The sequence below is a fragment of the Ascaphus truei genome, chromosome 16 (genome assembly GCF_040206685.1).
Source record: "Ascaphus truei isolate aAscTru1 chromosome 16, aAscTru1.hap1, whole genome shotgun sequence".
Lineage (NCBI taxonomy): Eukaryota > Metazoa > Chordata > Amphibia > Anura > Ascaphidae > Ascaphus > Ascaphus truei.
The window spans coordinates 41,713,135-41,733,269 of record NC_134498.1 but is presented as its reverse complement, the minus strand read 5'-3'; the positions used below and the strand labels follow the sequence as shown (position 1 = coordinate 41,733,269).

At 44.4% G+C, this 20,135-nt stretch overlaps 1 protein-coding gene and 1 long non-coding RNA gene across 3 annotated transcripts; one reads left to right on the top strand and one right to left on the bottom strand.

Moving 5' to 3' along the window:
- Nucleotides 1-8,783: 8,783 nt before the first annotated feature.
- Nucleotides 8,784-16,125, bottom strand: LOC142467511 (uncharacterized). Of its 2 annotated transcripts, none has more exons than XR_012788411.1 (3): nucleotides 15,975-16,125; nucleotides 14,535-14,609; nucleotides 8,784-8,908 (listed from the first exon to the last, which is right to left on the bottom strand). It is a non-coding gene; the product is annotated as an uncharacterized LOC142467511 (long non-coding RNA). The 2 variants fall into 2 exon arrangements; XR_012788412.1 differs by lacking the exon at nucleotides 15,975-16,125 and adding an exon at nucleotides 15,254-15,362.
- On the top strand, nucleotides 15,858-18,536 carry LOC142467510 (protein EOLA1-like). The gene is made up of 3 exons (XM_075573287.1): nucleotides 15,858-15,960; nucleotides 16,062-16,322; nucleotides 17,081-18,536. Exons 2-3 carry the CDS (start codon nucleotides 16,070-16,072, stop codon nucleotides 17,287-17,289), a joined length of 462 nt encoding a protein of 153 aa, XP_075429402.1. The 5' UTR covers nucleotides 15,858-15,960; nucleotides 16,062-16,069; the 3' UTR covers nucleotides 17,290-18,536.
- Nucleotides 18,537-20,135: the final 1,599 nt, after the last annotated feature.

The window sequence follows — 20,135 nt, the reverse complement described above, 5'->3', positions numbered from 1 at the left end:
AGCATAACACTGTGTATCAGCATAACACTGTGTATCAGCATAACACTGTATATCAGCATAACACTGTATATCACCATAACACTGTATATCAGCATAATACTGTGTATCAGCATAACACTGTATATCAGCATAACACTGTATATCAGCATAACACTGTATATCACCATAACACTGTATATCAGCATAACACTGTATAGCAGCATAACACTGTATATCAGCATAACACTGTATATCAGCATAACACTGTGTATCAGCATAACACTGTGTATCAGCATAACACTGTATATCAGCATAACACTGTATATCACCATAACACTGTATATCACCATAACACTGTCTATCAGCATAACACTGTATATCAGCATAACACTGTCTATCAACATAACACTGTATATCAGCATAACACTGTCTATCAACATAACACTGTATATCAGCATAACACTGTATATCAGCATAACACTGTGTATCAGCATAACACGGTATATCAGCATAACACTGTATATCAGCATAACACTGTGTATCAGCATAACACTGTATATCACCATAACACTGTATATCAGCATAACACTGTCTATCAACATAACACTGTATATCAGCATAACACTGTATATCAGCATAACACTGTGTATCAGCATAACACTGTATATCACCATAACACTGTATATCACCATAACACTGTCTATCAACATAACACTGTATATCAGCATAACACTGTATATCAGCATAACACGGTATATCACCATAACACTGTCTATCAGCATAACACTGTCTATCAGCATAACACTGTATATCAGCATAACACTGTATATCAGCATAACACTGTATATCAGCATAACACGGTATATCACCATAACACTGTATATCAGCATAACACTGTATATCAGCATAACACTGTCTATCAGCATAACACTGTCTATCAGCATAACACTGTCTATCAGCATAACACTGTCTATCAGCATAACACTGTCTATCAGCATAACACTGTCTATCAGCATAACACTGTCTATCAGCATAACACTGTCTATCAGCATAACACTGTATATCACCATAACACTGTATATCACCATAACACTGTCTATCACCATAACACTGTATATCAGCATAACACTGTATATCAGCATAACACTGTATATCAGCATAACACGGTATATCCCCATAACACTGTCTATCAGCATAACACTGTCTATCAGCATAACACTGTCTATCAGCATAACACTGTATATCAGCATAACACTGTATATCAGCATAACACTGTATATCAGCATAACACTGTATATCAGCATAACACTGTATATCAGCATAACACTGCGTATCAGCATAACACTGCGTATCAGCATAACACTGTGTCTCAGCATAACACTGTATATCCCCATAACACTGTGTATCAGCATAACACGGTATATCAGCATAACACTGTATATCACCATAACACTGTATATCCCCATAACACTGTGTATCAGCATAACACTGTATATCAGCATAACACTGTCTATCAACATAACACTGTATATCAGCATAACACTGTCTATCAACATAACACTGTATATCAGCATAACACTGTCTATCAGCATAACACTGTATATCAGCATAACACTGCGTATCAGCATAACACTGTGTATCAGCATAACACTGTGTATCAGCATAACACTGTGTATCAGCATAACACTGTATATCAGCATAACACTGTATATCAGCATAACACTGTATATCACCATAACACTGTATATCAGCATAACACTGTATAGCAGCATAACACTGTATATCAGCATAACACTGTATATCAGCATAACACTGTGTATCAGCATAACACGGTATATCACACTGTATATCCCCATAACACTGTCTATCAGCATAACACTGTCTATCAGCATAACACTGTCTATCAGCATAACACTGTCTATCAGCATAACACTGTCTATCAGCATAACACTGTCTATCAGCATAACACTGTATATCAGCATAACACTGTATATCAGCATAACACGGTATATCCCCATAACACTGTCTATCAGCATAACACTGTCTATCAGCATAACACTGTCTATCAGCATAACACTGTATATCAGCATAACACTGTATATCAGCATAACACTGTATATCAGCATAACACTGTATATCAGCATAACACTGTGTATCAGCATAACACTGCGTATCAGCATAACACTGTGTCTCAGCATAACACTGTATATCCCCATAACACTGTGTATCAGCATAACACGGTATATCAGCATAACACTGTATATCACCATAACACTGTATATCCCCATAACACTGTGTATCAGCATAACACTGTCTATCAGCATAACACTGTCTATCAGCATAACACTGTCTATCAGCATAACACTGTCTATCAGCATAACACTGTCTATCAGCATAACACTATATATCAGCATAACACTGTATATCAGCATAACACTGTATATCAGCATAACACTGTATATCCCCATAACACTGTCTATCAGCATAACACTGTCTATCAGCATAACACTGTCTATCAGCATAACACTGTCTATCAGCATAACACTGTATATCAGCATAACACTGTATATCAGCATAACACGGTATATCCCCATAACACTGTCTATCAGCATAACACTGTCTATCAGCATAACACTGTCTATCAGCATAACACTGTATATCAGCATAACACTGTATATCAGCATAACACTGTATATCAGCATAACACTGTATATCAGCATAACACTGCATATCAGCATAACACTGCGTATCAGCATAACACTGCGTATCAGCATAACACTGTGTCTCAGCATAACACTGTATATCCCCATAACACTGTGTATCAGCATAACACGGTATATCAGCATAACACTGTATATCACCATAACACTGTATATCCCCATAACACTGTGTATCAGCATAACACTGTATATCAGCATAACACTGTCTATCAACATAACACTGTATATCAGCATAACACTGTCTATCAACATAACACTGTATATCAGCATAACACTGTGTATCAGCATAACACTGTATATCAGCATAACACTGTATATCAGCATAACACTGTATATCACCATAACACTGTATATCAGCATAACACTGTATAGCAGCATAACACTGTATATCAGCATAACACTGTATATCAGCATAACACTGTGTATCAGCATAACACGGTATATCACCATAACACTGTATATCACCATAACACTGTATATCACCATAACACTGTCTATCAGCATAACACTGTATATCAGCATAACACTGTCTATCAACATAACACTGTATATCAGCATAACACTGTATATCAGCATAACACGGTATATCACCATAACACTGTCTATCAGCATAACACTGTCTATCAGCATAACACTGTATATCAGCATAACACTGTATATCAGCATAACACTGTCTATCAGCATAACACTGTCTATCAGCATAACACTGTATATCAGCATAACACTGTATATCAGCATAACACTGTATATCACCATAACACTGTATATCAGCATAACACTGTATAGCAGCATAACACTGTATATCAGCATAACACTGTATATCAGCATAACACTGTGTATCAGCATAACACGGTATATCACCATAACACTGTATATCACCATAACACTGTATATCACCATAACACTGTCTATCAGCATAACACTGTATATCAGCATAACACTGTCTATCAACATAACACTGTATATCAGCATAACACTGTATATCAGCATAACACGGTATATCACCATAACACTGTCTATCAGCATAACACTGTATATCAGCATAACACTGTCTATCAGCATAACACTGTATATCAGCATAACACTGTATATCAGCATAACACTGTATATCCCCATAACACTGTCTATCAGCATAACACTGTCTATCAGCATAACACTGTCTATCAGCATAACACTGTATATCAGCATAACACTGTATATCAGCATAACACGGTATATCCCCATAACACTGTCTATCAGCATAACACTGTCTATCAGCATAACACTGTCTATCAGCATAACACTGTATATCAGCATAACACTGTATATCAGCATAACACTGTATATCAGCATAACACTGTATATCAGCATAACACTGCGTATCAGCATAACACTGTGTCTCAGCATAACACTGTATATCCCCATAACACTGTGTATCAGCATAACACGGTATATCAGCATAACACTGTATATCACCATAACACTGTATATCCCCATAACACTGTGTATCAGCATAACACTGTATATCAGCATAACACTGTCTATCAACATAACACTGTATATCAGCATAACACTGTGTATCAGCATAACACGGTATATCAGCATAACACTGTATATCAGCATAACACTGTGTATCAGCATAACACTGTATATCACCATAACACTGTATATCAGCATAACACTGTCTATCAACATAACACTGTATATCAGCATAACACTGTATATCAGCATAACACTGTGTATCAGCATAACACGGTATATCACCATAACACTGTATATCACCATAACACTGTATATCACCATAACACTGTCTATCAGCATAACACTGTATATCAGCATAACACTGTATATCAGCATAACACGGTATATCACCATAACACTGTCTATCAGCATAACACTGTATATCAGCATAACACGGTATATCAGCATAACACTGTATATCAGCATAACACTGTATATCAGCATAACACTGTATATCAGCATAACACTGTGTATCAGCATAACACTGTCTATCAGCATAACACTGTCTATCAGCATAACACTGTCTATCAGCATAACACTGTGTATCAGCATAACACTATATATCAGCATAACACTGTCTATCAGCATAACACTGTCTATCAGCATAACACTGTCTATCAGCATAACACTGTCTATCAGCATAACACTGTCTATCAGCATAACACTATATATCAGCATAACACTGTATATCAGCATAACACTGTATATCAGCATAACACTGTATATCCCCATAACACTGTCTATCAGCATAACACTGTCTATCAGCATAACACTGTCTATCAGCATAACACTGTATATCAGCATAACACTGTATATCAGCATAACACGGTATATCCCCATAACACTGTCTATCAGCATAACACTGTCTATCAGCATAACACTGTCTATCAGCATAACACTGTATATCAGCATAACACTGTATATCAGCATAACACTGTATATCAGCATAACACTGTATATCAGCATAACACTGTATATCAGCATAACACTGTCTATCACCATAACACTGTATATCAGCATAACACTGTATATCAGCATAACACTGTATATCAGCATAACACTGTATATCAGCATAACACTGTATATCAGCATAACACTGCGTATCAGCATAACACTGTGTCTCAGCATAACACTGTGTCTCAGCATAACACTGTATATCCCCATAACACTGTGTATCAGCATAACACGGTATATCAGCATAACACTGTATATCACCATAACACTGTATATCCCCATAACACTGTGTATAAGCATAACACTGTATATCACCGATTACTGTCTCTGTTGTTCTCCATCACTACAATGCTCCTCCCCACTCTGATTGCGTTGAAATCAGTTTTTTTGTTGCTTTAGTAATTCCAATAATGCAGAGAGCATAAAGGCCTTGCAATTATCTCCATATCCCATTAGTAATCTCACACTGCACCATTAGTTCTCAAACATTCTCATCTGAGCCTCTCAACACATCGGCCCGCTAAACTCATCTTGGGTTTTCTAACTCTTGAATCAAAAATATAAAGCCATCGGGTCATGGAAAATGCCACAAAACCCCAAACCAGCAACATTCTACGTTGGCCTTTTTAGCAAGGACGACCTACCCTAGGATGGCGGTGAACTTGAGGTAAGTCAGTTAATTGGGTGGTTTATTATACAAAAATAAAAAAATGTCCCAACAGTGTGCTACACCTTTTTATATTTTACTGCTACTACTGAATGGAGGACACGTACTAGCACAGTGTGTGTGTAATACTGTGTAAGCTTCTGTAACCCTCCCTGCCCGGCTTATAGGGAGACTACATCTTGTACTGTGTTTGGCTACTCATCACGGGTTACCTGGACTCAGGGTGCTTGATTCAGGTGGCTGGGCGATGAGGCAGCAAGGATGAAAAATAATGGGCGCCAGGAACTTTTGTAGTATGACTAACTTTTATTTGTGTACCCAGGCACGGGGACCACTCACACTCACATAACAACGTTGTAGTATAATGTGCTTCCATGAGTGCCCACACTTAACACTCAGAGGAAGGTATATCATCTCAGTTGCTTAACGTGTATGGGACCCGGCCATCTTTTTGTTGCTTCAGAATAATCAGCTGTAGTACCCCGGTTACACTAGGCTCCTAACGGGGACCCTGGCAGGTCCTTTTCAATTGCCAACAGTACCTTTTGCCTGTTTGGGAACTGCTACTTTCATATAGACAAAGACGAGTATTACTGCAGATCTGCAGTTAGAGCTGATCTGCCGGCACCTGGGAGCCCTCTTTTCCGAGGCCCTCTGTGGCGTGCCGTTTTCATATCTCTGGGACCTGCTGGACACCATTAGCCTTCTTCTGGGATCTGAACTTAAAGTGCATTGTTCCTCTCTACAACATAATAAATAAAGAGGGGCCTGGTCTGTTCTACTACTTTATGAGTCTATCTCCATCTCCTCTCCCCGAGGCTCCTCTCCTCGAGTCCTCCAGGAACCTAAACTTCTCAATTCTTCTCTCTCTCTTAAATACTCTTTCATGCTGTCAGAATCCCCATAGCAACACATGGTAACCGGACTTGTAACCCTTTAGGAGGCGGTTTACACTTATATAATGGTGCATACCAATGAAAAGCAATAATCTATTTGAAGGGTTAAGCACAGAGGCTTACAATGCAAACATAATAAATAAAGAGGGGCCTGGTCTGTTCTACTACTTTATGAGTCTATCTCCATCTCCTCTCCCCGAGGCTCCTCTCCTCGAGTCCTCCAGGAACCTAAACTTCTCAATTCTTCTCTCTCTCTTAAATACTCTTTCATGCTGTCAGAATCCCCATAGCAACACATGGTAACCGGACTTGTAACCCTTTAGGAGGCGGTTTACACTTATATAATGGTGCATACCAATGAAAAGCAATAATCTATTTGAAGGGTTAAGCACAGAGGCTTACAATGTTCGAAAACTACACTGTCATTCTGAATCCCAGTCATCACAACTTTATGTTACCCATAAATAGCAAACGGCAGGATTGTGTAAATTTGGCCACATGGAAGTCACAATTATGTGATTTTTGGTTGCACAAGGGAAAAATAAAACAAGATAGTGCTCAAAGTTAAACATCTACAGAGGAGTAACAAGGGGCAAAGGAATAATAATTTTTTTTTTTTTAAAACAGGAAAGCAGTCAGTACATTAATTAATTAATTAATGTACATTAAACAATACTTCCAACTAGTCCCATCTGTCAACACAATTTAGATCTGGGGTGTCCAACTTCAGTCCTGAAGGGCCACCAACTGGTCAGATTTTCAGGATATCTCTGCCTCAGCACAGGTGGCTCAATCAGTGGCTCAGTCAAAGAGCCACCTGTGTTGAAGCAGGAATATCCTAGAAATCTGACCTGTTGGTGGCCCTTGAGGACTGGAGTTGGCCGCCCCTGCTTTAGAATTTCATCTCTTAGTGACTTTGTTGATCTTGCAGAGTAGATTGTCTGTGGTTTCTTGGGCTCTTAGGAGTGATTTAGATGTGTCGGGCATCACTTTGTCCACTTGCATAACAGATATGTTAATCAAAACAAAAGCCCCTTACACTGTTACTTACTTTCATGATCCTTGTCCAATTGGAGCATAAAAGCAGCAATTCATACCGTGGGAGGAATTATGCCCAATTCCCCAATTTCTGACTCCGTGAAAATGAACATTCTGCAATACATACGTGTCGCCATTCACTGGCTTCCATAGCTAGCTGTGTTACTTAAGGTTCAATGTATTCAAAACTCACAGGAAAGAAAAGTATTTAGAGTTATAAACATGACTGTTATTGTCTCATACCATGTAATATGCATTTTGTTATTGGGTAGCAAAACTACTAATTATATGAAAAAAGAGGAATCATTTCAAACACCAGGAAAATAAGTTTAAAAAATATATATTTTTCAAAGGGACACAAACAAAAAATGTTTTTTTTGTAATTGAGTGCTATGAATTTCTGCATTGTTACAGATATTTTGATGTGCCAGCAATATAGATGTCAACCTCCAATAACCATGGATGTATGGTCCTATTTCTCACTGTCCCTTTCATCTGTACATCTGCGTTGACCCAAAGGCGGACACCTGATGGGGCTCCCCAAGAGCTGCACCCCTCTGCACAGGACCAGCATGCTAAGGGTTAACATTTGCTTGTACTTTGTGGAACGTCAACCCCACCCACTGGAATATTAATGAGCCAAGAGGACAAAGAAATGTGTATTCGCAACTGTATTCATTCTGAGCCCCTTCAGGGTACATCTGCGTCACCCCAAAGTCAGACAGCCTTTGGCGCAGCTGAAGAGCAGCTAAAGGGTGTGAAACGTCTGCTGCCATTTGCTGATGTTTGGTGATGTTAAAGCTTCTCTATTTCAATCTGAAACACACCAGCCCTTTTATCCCCTGTACCCAATTTTCCAAATCTGTCCATGAAATGTCTGTGAAGTGACTGTATAACCTCTGTTCATTTAATGTAACCATGTATTGTTATACCTCTGTGCCCAGGACATACTTGAAAACGAGAGGTAACTGTCAATGTATTACTTGTAAAACATTTTTATAAATACATTTGAAAAAAAATCCATTTATTGCCCTGTCTGTTTATTCACCATTCTCTCTGCCATTCCTTTCCTACATCATCGACCGTAGACTGTTATCTTGTTTTTTGACATTGTTGTTAAACTCATGGAATCTCGGTAAATCAGTATTGCTGACCTGAGGAAGAGAGAGAACTATGGATATCTTGTCATAATATCTATTGTTCATCCAAATAAAAAAAGGTATCCCCTAATACAGTGTAGCGGTCATGTAAAATGGCTACAGTCATCTCTCCTGCTGACAGTAAGGCCTGGTAAGTTGTGGGCATGCCAGCAGTAATTATGGAGGTTTGCCCTCACACCCTGGTGAGGTGCCCTATGTATGGATGGGAGTGGTCACAGGCTCTGACTCCATGGTTAGTGATGTCAGAGGTGTGTCAGCCTCCAGAGTATACATAAGGCACAGCACTGATCAAAAGTTAGTTGTTGCTGAGTTGTTAGAGTGAGTTCCTGTTGCTGTGCTTCCTCTGTCAGTAAGAGGCACATGGAGGTCTGCAACATTGTTGCGGTAGTCTGATGCAGAGCTGTGAGTCTGGCAGCACAAAGCAGACAGAGAAAAGCTGTTGGTGGCTGATGTAAGAACTATGAGACAAGGAGCAAGTCTGAGTGCAGGCTTGGGAGGAGACAGCTTATAAGACTGTTACCAGGGACATATCTCCCTGAAGGGGAGATAGGGAACCCACCAATTAAGACAAGGACATACCTTTCAAAGGGAAGCACTAATGATTATGTGTGGCTAAAGAGACTACTGCAAGGGGCAGCTAGCCCACCTCAAGCAATAAAGATGCTCTTGATTACCAACCCTCTCGTGTGCATGTGTGGAGTAATTGCACAGAGAGGAGCACCACAGAGGAGTTCCTCACCAGGACCATCCCCATGCGGACGCTGGGACCCTGATGAGGTGGAGGCGCTGCACTGGATCTAGGTAGGACTCAGCACACTACCTCAGCTGCCTGTCTGGACGGGTCCTCCCCATACACCATCATGCGGGAGACTCAGGAGTCCTGTAGCCAACAGGTGCACCACCAGACACTACTACACTGTAATGGGGACTGGTTAGACCACAGGGGCCAATGTGAGATTGGGTGGGTCAGACCGGTTCAGAAAACCCGTTACATTTGGAGGCGCTGCTGAGAGAGACCTGTCAACAGGACAGGCTTTTGCTAGGTCACTTGGAAACAGGGAGAAGTGTCTGCTGCCACTTTGTGCTGCGACGGGACGGACCTAGGGGTGGTCAAGGGGCTGACGGGGTATTGTCAGTTCGCAGGGACGACCTAGGGGCCTGAAAGGAGTTAGGGGTTTGGAGCCGGGCTATAGCTGACCGAGTCACTTTGAGGTAGTGCTAGTTGGTAGGATGCCAGAAGGGATAGCCTGTTAACGAGGTCAGGAATCCTGGAGAGGGTCTGCGCTAGGCTAACCAAGACAGGTAGACGCCCCAAGTACTGCATGGATGCTCCAGAGTACTCTAGCCCATTCCAGACCTCTTACCATAGGGAGCACAGACTGGGAGGAAGGAGTCACAGCAGACACTGAGAGAGTGAGCCTAGCCTGAGGTAGTGCATACATGAGTCCAGCCTACATTAGGTACACATGTGGTGGTGCATCAGGGCAATCTTTATTGTACCGGTGTGGTGGCTGCCCCGCAGAGAGGAGCCCCATGTACAATACTGTTAAGTACAGCGAGAAAATGGCGACCGCAAGAATGGAGGATCCGCGCGGTGCGGATAGTCCAAAATGGCAGACGGAGGCTAATGGAGAGAGCGCACATGGTGTGTGTGCGGGTAAAGAGGACATGGGACAATTGATGAAGCGGTACTTCAGTCTTCGTCAGAAAGACGGAGAGGATCTACCTGGGTTCCTCCTGCGGATTGGAATCGCCTTACGGGAGATGCGAAAGGGGGATTATATTAAGGCCACTGAGGTGGAGGCGTACTTTTGTGATCGAATTCTGAGAGGAGCGAGACCTGACCATCCTGTCGTGGCTAAGATGCGGTGCTCCTGGATGCGGGGTGACCCCCTGTCCTTAGGGAGGCTATTGGGTGAGATAGAGGAATATGAAGTTGCAGCTGCTGCGAATATGGATGGCAGAGCGATCCAAAATGGCGGTTCCCGCTTCCCTGGGAGACCGCGTGGGCCAGTTGCAGAAAATTCTGCAAATGCAAAAATTGCAGGGAGTTGGCCGAGAGCGGCGCCAACAGGTGAGCCCCGCCCTGATGGGGGGTATGGCGCGAAAGCTGAGGCCGCGCCCTCTAGGACTGAAAGAGGTGCGGCCTCAATTAAAGGACATCCAATTAACTTGTGGGACCCTCCCCAAATATTCACCAGGGGGAGGGGTCTCTATCTCTACCAGGCAAGACCCGAGTTGTCTGAGGGAGGAGCTGGGTGTGAGCTTCCTGGCCCACAGTTGCGAGCTGGTGAACAGGAGAGACCATTGTGCAAAGTGTCTCCCGTAACCAGCACAACAAAGAGCGAGATGGACATTGGGGTATATCCCTACTCATTGCCAGGATGCTCCCTGGTAGTCAAGGCGGGGCGGACACAGCCATGCTGACGGCTGAAGCCCCGCGTGCGGCCTGCACCGAACCAGTTGATCCCGGAGAATGGGGATCGCTCCTAATGATCAGAACGGAGCCTGAAGAGAGAGGGGTCTACACCCGAGGTGGGAACCCGGAACCTCACCGTCGGTCCCCTGCGGGAGTGCCACTCCCCGAGTCGGAGTTCGGCTCCTCGGATGAGGAACAAGCGACCCTAACAACGGTGGTGATGCGCCTACCGGCGGACCACTACAGCGGTGCTGCAAAAGAACCAGCACTTACCTGTGTCGCAGCGGAGCGGAGTCTCGAGGTGCCGAAATCGCCTGTGCGGAGACAACCGGAGCGGCGGAGTCCCACGGCCGTGGTGACTTGCAGCGCGGAAGGAGGAGAGGATTCCATCCCGAGCCGACGGAGCGGTGAGATACATCCTTACATTTCCCAGGCGCCGGTGGTGGCAACGGCGGAGGAAGGCCTAGCCCAGGCCCGAGCGGAGCGGAGAGCAGAACCATCACTTCCGGCGGCGGATGTCGTTGTGGAGGAAGAGATCCCGCATGGGGATCCATCGCAAGATGGCGGAGTATCCGGTTCCGGTGATGACGTCACTTCCGGCGGAGGTAGCGGAACAACCAGAGAGAGAACCACAACGCCTCGGCGATCGGGCAGTGCTTCCCGATCACCTGTGTCAACACAGAGCTGGCAGGCTGCGAGGAGAGCTGAGACGGGTGAGGCCCAACCAGCGGCACGTCCGCACAATGATACGGGACTATCCGAAGGCAGAGAGCGGGTCGGAACCCCGCGGATGCCCATTACCTGTCCCTACGCCCAAACCCATGCCCTAGATAAAGCCCCTGTCCCAGTCACCTTTTCCCGTGGGTCCACGTCCAGTTTGGGAATGTCGGGAGGGTCCCAGGGAACCGGTGAGGAACGGACTGGGGAGAGACTGAACAGTTACGCTTCAGAGGGGGGTTCCAGGGGTGGAGGGCAACTGGGTATGGCATCGATGGACCGGTGGGTGCCTAATGTAACCGATTCGGCAAAGGAAAAGGTACCGGGATCATACCTATGGTCCAAGCCTCGCTCGGAAAGAACCGCGGGGATATCCTCTTGGGGGGATGCAGAGGAAGGGGACTCAATAGAGCCCATGGGTCATGACATCCTATCAGACCCAGTAGACCCTGATGAGCCCCTGTCATGGGTGTTGCCAGGGAGGGCAGGGAACGCAGAGCTGACTAGGAGCAGCCGGGCCGAGAGGGCCATTATTGCCAAATACAAGGCGTCCCACGGGTTGGAGTACCCGTATGTCCCTGAACCCCTTATGGAGGGAGAAATTGAGTTTAAGATGGGTTCCACTGGTGAGGATAGGGGATATGGTACTGATGAGGAGGAAGGATCAGGGGAAGAAGATTGGGATCCTGGCGGGTTAGATGAGAAGTGTCACCCAGAGGGTTACAGCATTGCTGCTTTAAGCCCAGTGGACCATGCTGTGCACAAGCCACCGTAAGAGGGTATGGTAGTACCAATAATGGATACCCCATCAGGGAGTAATCCGGGTTGTTATCATCTAATGTTAGGATGTATCTGTTATTATGTATGTTGAAGAGATGTACTGTAATGTTGTGACTAATGTGTGTTCCATTTTACAGTGCTTCCTGGAAAAAGGTACTTCAAATTTAGGTCCCAGCCAGGGACGGTGGGATTCACCAGGGGGAGAATGTAGCGGTCATGTAAAATGGCTACAGTCATCTCTCCTGCTGACAGTAAGGCCTGGTAAGTTGTGGGCATGCCAGCAGTAATTATGGAGGTTTGCCCTCACACCCTGGTGAGGTGCCCTATGTATGGATGGGAGTGGTCACAGGCTCTGACTCCATGGTTAGTGATGTCAGAGGTGTGTCAGCCTCCAGAGTATACATAAGGCACAGCACTGATCAAAAGTTAGTTGTTGCTGAGTTGTTACAGTGAGTTCCTGTTGCTGTGCTGCCTCTGTCAGTAAGAGGCACATGGAGATCTGCAACATTGTTGCGGTAGTCTGATGCAGAGCTGTGAGTCTGGCAGCACAAAGCAGACAGAGAAAAGCTGTTGGTGGCTGATGTAAGAACTATGAGACAAGGAGCAAGTCTGAGTGCAGGCTTGGGAGGAGACAGCTTATAAGACTGTGACCAGGGACCTGGCACAGGGATATCACCTTGAAGGGGAGATAGGGAACCCACCAATTAAGACAAGGACATACCTTTCAAAGGGAAGCACTAATGATTATGTGTGGCTAAAGAGACTACTGCGAGGGGCAGCTAGCCCACCTCAAGCAATAAAGATGCTCTTGATTACCAACCCTCTCGTGTGCATGTGTGGAGTAATTGCACAGAGAGGAGCACCACAGAGGAGTTCCTCACCAGGACCATCCCCATGCGGACGCAGGGACCCTGATGAGGTGGAGGCGCTGCACTGGATCTAGGTAGGACTCAGCACACTACCTCAGCTGCCTGTCTGGACGGGTCCTCCCCATACACCATAATGCGGGAGACTCAGGAGTCCTGTAGCCAACAGGTGCACCACCAGACACTACTACACTGTAATGGGGACTGGTTAGACCACAGGGGCCAATGTGAGATTGGGTGGGTCAGACCGGTTCAGAAAACCCGTTACAACAGAAATACTCATTTACTCTGCACTACAGACAAAGTGAATTTCGTACTAGAGATGGAGAAGCGGAGAGCAATTTTAAATAATTCGATGCCTACATTTTTTTTAAATGTGACTCCAATGGTAGCAGCCTTTCCGGAAGACTATCCTTCAATACAGCAATTAGCGGACTATGGATTAGTTGGGAACTGATTAATTTGAAGTGGGGTTTAAGAATTATATCAAATTGGTCTTTAAGTTTCTCATACTGGTCAGGTTTCGGACGTTTGACGCTATTCTAAAACAGTGTATGTTTTTCATATTTCCTGTTTGTTTCGTTTATATAACGTGTATGTTGAATGCTTTTCTTGTAACCCTTACCAAGCAGCGCAAGGTACTCAACTAGCGTTATGACATGCCCCCAATACAATTAGATGGGATGACATTGAGAATGAATTCGCTAAACCTCACCACACACACTCCCTTCTGTGGCTCCCCAAACAGGCAAAGGGGTCATTAAAGACATTACTACCTCCTACCCACTCCCTATTCAGTATCCATTTAGAATAAGTTCAAACCAAAAATAAGTCTTACCTCTTTTATATCAAACATGAAGTCCCTCTTTCACACCCCTTTATTCAAACCAGGTTGCAAGGCGGGTAACTTCACCTGGTGGCGGAAAGAAGGGAGTCTCATTAGAGTAAGAGATGTATTAAGTAATTCTTCCATATAAAAAAACTGTTATGTATCTCAGAGAAGTGCGCCATATCCACAGCTCAGAGATATTTCATTAGCTAGAGCAGCGGTGCGCAAACTGTGGGGCGCGACCCCCAGGGGGGGCGCGACACTGCCGACGGGGGGCGCGGGGTTTACAGAGGCCCCGCGCGCTTCCCGAAGGCACTTAAATTAAGTGCCGGGGGAGCTGCAGGGCCTCTGTAAACCTAACTTACCGTGGCTCCGGCGGCTTCCTCACTGCGGCGCCATGGCAACGCGGCGTCAAAATGACGCTGCGAGGTCATGTGACGTCACGTTGCTATGGCAACGTGACGTCATTACGCCGGAGCGCGGGTAAGTTGGGGTTGGGGGGGGCGCGGGAGCGAGGGGACAGCCGTCAGGGGGGCGCAGGGAAAAAAGTTTGCGCCCCCCTGAGCTAGAGCTTCAACATTTCATACACACGCAACCAAGGCACAAATACACCCAACATATATATTGAAACAAAATGTAGGCGTTCGCCATTAACTAAAAGTCTAATTTCCCTTATTTATTTCTGTACCTTTCCCCTCTTCCCCTTTTATTTTCTGTACCCTTTTTACCTAGGGTTGCCATGTGGCTTCTCCAAAAATACTGGACACAATGGTTAAAGGTGTGACGCGCTCAACACACACATTTCTCTGCTCCATACTGTTTCCTCCTCTCCTTGGCCCTACCCCCTGGCTACTGCCTGACACCTCCTCCTGATTGGCTGCAATACCCAGCAACAGCCAATCAGGATGGAGGGAGCTGCCCAGGCCCCTAGCAACAGCCCTGCTCTCTCTCCCGACTCCCCCCCAATCCCCCCCCCCCCCAAACCGGTCAGGTCATTAAGTCCAGAGAGGTAATACCGGACACATAGATGTTCAGTATTACCTCTCATTTTTTACTGGACAGTGTCCAAATACTGGACAGTCCGGTTCAATACTGGACACCTGGCAAACCTACGTTTTCCTTGGAAAATAACAAAATAAAGTAAAACAAATTGGTAGAATTAAAGGAGCTTCCAGAAAAAAAAAAATAATAAAAATAAATATATATATAATTTCTTCTATATGGCAATGATAACACCCCAGGGCTGGTGAAAATTAGCTATAAGCCACACCTAGCAAATCAAATATGTGGCTGTTGTCTCAATAAAGTTGCAGCCATTTTGAACACTGGGCAGCAAAGGCTGCTGGGAGTTGTAGTTTTCCACCTCTCCCGGACGGAGAACAGACACAGATCGGCCTCAGAGCTGCGAATATTCGGTGCAGTTCGCCACCCACTGGTTTGTAAACGCACCCTATGGAGACATGGACAGCGTGCAACCCTTGCCATGCTCACTGAGTGCCACAGTATGTATATAATGTGCTGTTTGTGCCATTGCAGGCTGACACATGCGGCTGGGCTGCCTCTCCTTCCGCCAGCCCTATGCTGGGCTGCTTCTAAACGGGCTGAAAACCCTGGAGACGCGCTGGCGCCCTCTGCTGGCTGAATACCAGAACAGCACCCTAGCCATTCATATAGCTGTGAAGGACTGGGAGGGTGAAGGATGGAGAGACATCCTGCAGGACAGGGCTGGCATGTCCCCTGCACAGGTGCAAGATTTATTAGACACAGGGGAACAGTTTGGCAGGGGAGTTATTGCAGGTAGGTATTTTATTGTGATGGGCTATTGTTTTAATTTAAACAACTTTGTACAGAAAACGTCTACAGAGATGGACACATATTGAGCAAAAATAAAATGCGTGTACCTTTCAATGTAAGGTTTGTTGTGTAAAAGAGGCAGTGACTGTATTATTGTAATACTGTAGGTGAAATAGGTCACATGAGATCCCCACCTCCCTGCACTGATAATGCTGAGATCTAGATGTTCACTGCATGTTTATATCATTTTGTGTGTGTGTGTGTGTGTGTGTGTGTGTGTGTGTGTGTGTGTGTGTGTGTGTGTGTGTGTGTGTGTGTGTGTGTGTGTGTGTGTGTGTGTGTGTGTGTGTGTGTGTGTGTTTTTTTGAATATAATACATTTTGATAACTTTGTATTTTTTGTGGTGTTTTCTATTTATTTGTTTCCAGATACTTTAATGCTATGTGCACATGCCTATATGGAACATGTAATGTATGTACCCTAGTATTTTACCAGGAATTGTGAACTGTCGTCTACAGTTGTGTAAAAGAGAAAGCAGGGTTCAAATTATTATAACCACAGTATTATTATTTTTTCCCGCCTTTGCCTTATTCTTTTATATTCTGCCCCACCTGATAACCCATACAGTATATTATAATACACATTATATTTATAGAGTTGTTGATTAACCATTTTTCTGGCAGAGTGGTAATGCTTTGCTAAATATATTTGACAGTGATATGTACAGTAGAGTGAGGTCACCTTGTCTACTCTTTGCACAGGGCTTGTGGACATCGGTGAGACATGGCAGTGTATGGATAACGTATCCTCTGAAGAGGTTCTAGATCTTGAGAATAAAGCACTGTTGACAGGCCTGGAACACAAATATCTGACCGTCGTTTCCAATGCAAGATGGTTACGAGAACCGATTCCTGCAAGAGGTGGCAAGGACGTGTGGGAAGTGAACATACCCGATGAACTCATCCCTTGAAACACGTCATGTTTCCATTGCAAGTTGTAGGAATCTGTTTCAGGACACATTTTGCAATGGAAATAGTCTAATTCTAACTTTGACTCGGATATGGATTACTCAGCCCACTGTGGTGGCCAAACATCAAGATTGGAAAAGAACGACGCTAACAGAACTTTGGAAACTGTAACCCAAGGCTTGCAACAAATACAACATTGGTCAGGTCTATTTTTTTCAGGCCGACTGTTTGTGGGACCAAGGCCCTAATGTAGGGATGGGCAACTGCAGTCCTCAAGGGCCACCAACAGGTCAGGCTTTTAGGATATCCCTGCTTCAGCACAGGTGGCTCAATCAATGACTCAGTCGAAGACTGAGCAACTGATTGAGCCACCTGTGTTGATGCTGGGATATCCATAAACCCTGATCTGTTGGCGGCCTTTGAGGACTGGAGTTGGCCAGGCAATGACTTCAACTGAGCCACTTATTGAACCACCTGTACTGAAGCAGGGATATCCTTAAAACTTGACCCGTTGCTTGCCCACTCCTGTCCTAATGCGATATGTAGTGAAGCTACTTTCCCAAGCTGGAGAGGATGTTAGTCTGATTAATTTGAATGGAGATAAGCTCTTCTTCTACAGGGGGAGGTTTGCTTCTCCGAATATTGAACAGGGACTGAATCCGATATAATACAAAAGTATTTTTAACACTGCAAGAGCGACGTAATAAAGTTGTAAACATGATGCAGTGATGATCTGGAACAAACCTTTTGTAAACAAAAACAGAAAGGCCAGCGCAACATACAAAATGACACAACATATAGTACAATACCACAGTGCTTATCAGCTCATGAGTAAGGGTCATTTAGTTAAACCCTTTGGCCAAAAGGTTATAAGCCTGCAGCCACTTCACGGCATGACCAATCTGCAGGTCCTAACACTACCTGGCACACCTTTTGTAAACGTTTCGTTATCAATGTTTTTCACTCTAGTGAGTTCTCTTTTAAAACACCCCGATGTGATCATTGTGAATGTATTTTTAACGGGGTGGTTGATGCACGTCACTCTTCCGATTTCAATAATGTGATCGCCGTGTGGAGTAACGTCTGGCAACGTGTCTCCAGGAGTGCACCTTTAAACGATGGATTATTCTTCTCTCTCCAAGTAAATGAATATAATAACATTAATAGAGGGCTAAATACATCAATTTACACATGGATTTTCTTGAAGATATGTGCAAAGAGGATGAATAAAATGTTATGGTTAACGGTGGTACTCTCCCTAGTTTGGCATTCCTTCGTTACCGTGGTCTACATTGTCACGGGAGACCAGTACTTGTAACACCAAAATCTTCAGGGATCATGATCACCAAGGACATAGTAATTGAATAAACAGGGTTTATTCTGGCATAACCAGCAACTACACAAAATACACAATATCACATACACTCACCACACTGTGGACCTGGGGGAAGTCTCTAGCCTCGACTAGGTGCAGGGACCTGCTTCAGTAGGTTTACCCTGTCTGCTTCTCCTGGCATCCAAAGTGCTTTTGGCACATTGGCAACTTTGAATCTGCCGTCAGCTTCACTCTGTCAGCTCCGTGGGAACCCTCTCAGAATCCCACTAACACACATCTCTTACCGGGACTCTGAACTAGTTATGCTGTGAGCGCTGGCTCCTTACTTAGCTCCCCTGACCTATCGTTAACATTGGGCAAGAGCGCCAGTCAATCACAGCGCAAACCGGTAGAGGACTTAACGGAGGCTCGCCCAGCTGAGGCTATCAGAGGAGGGGGCTGGCTTAAGGTACAAGGTTGCTTGGAGAGCAGCGAATTCAAACTGGCATACAGAAACAGTCTGCGGGGCTCAGACCCGGCAACTGACTCTGTTATCCAGTCATCTACCTCCCGCTGGGAATGGGCTGTACTCCGCTGAGCGCCCTATTCCCTGAATTGATCAACTGCCTTTCACCACTCCCCATAAGCCCTGACACCTCAGCCGTTCCCCACCTTTTGTCCTGATAATATTCTTTCTATGGACAGTCTCAGTGAAGTGAATTGCTGAGTCTCCTTCCATAGAAAGGATACAGTCACATAACATCATATACATTTTGCAGGGCTGACACTTTAATATAACAATACTGGTTCTCTAAACTGGGGGAATGGCTACACAGGGAGTAAAGTGTTTTTAGAGACAAGATATTTATACATAAGTGTTTTTACATTCCCTCCCCAGACATTAAAATACATTTGGCTGAAATCCACATTACTCAGCCAGCGCGGTTACACGGTTTTAGGGGTAGCTAACTGGGCTTCACCTTTATTTTGTGATGCCAGCTACCTCTACCATCATATACATCATATACATCTAGCCTGGTTATCTGATAATCACCAACGGTCACTACATGTTTTATTTACCAAAGGAATCTTTATTTCATGGTGCACCCACTATACACTTTATATGGGAAAAGCCTTGATCTGTAATTACTCTTGGTGTGAAAGTTCTGTGGATTCCGAATCTCCGAACGCATAACACACAGATGTGTCGTTGCCTCCACCGCAGCTGCAAGTAGGACAGCGTTGATGGGTGGGAAAAAACTGGTGATGTTCCAAATCCGTCATCTGGACAGAGGTTGCTGCCGATATTAATGAAAACCAGGGGTTGAAGAAAGACATGAGTGCCGTAAGCTGGTCGTTCATGGAAGCAAAGTGAGCGTATGCAGAACGCCGATCCATAACCTGTTGGAACCCTGTAGTCGAGATGGCTGGTAAAAATTCACAAATTGAATTTGGAGAACCTCTATCTAGGTTTTCATTGCTTGTATAATGGGTGTCATTTTGGTTCTTCTGGTCAAATTGAACTGGCCAGGT

Bases quoted from the DNA above. Each gene is read 5' to 3' on its own strand.
- LOC142467510 (XM_075573287.1), top strand. From the start codon at position 16,070: ATGCGGCTGGGCTGCCTCTCCTTCCGCCAGCCCTATGCTGGGCTGCTT. The intron at 16,323-17,080 runs GTAGGTATTTTA...CTCTTTGCACAG, and splicing joins TGGCAGGGGAGTTATTGCAG to GGCTTGTGGACATCGGTGAG.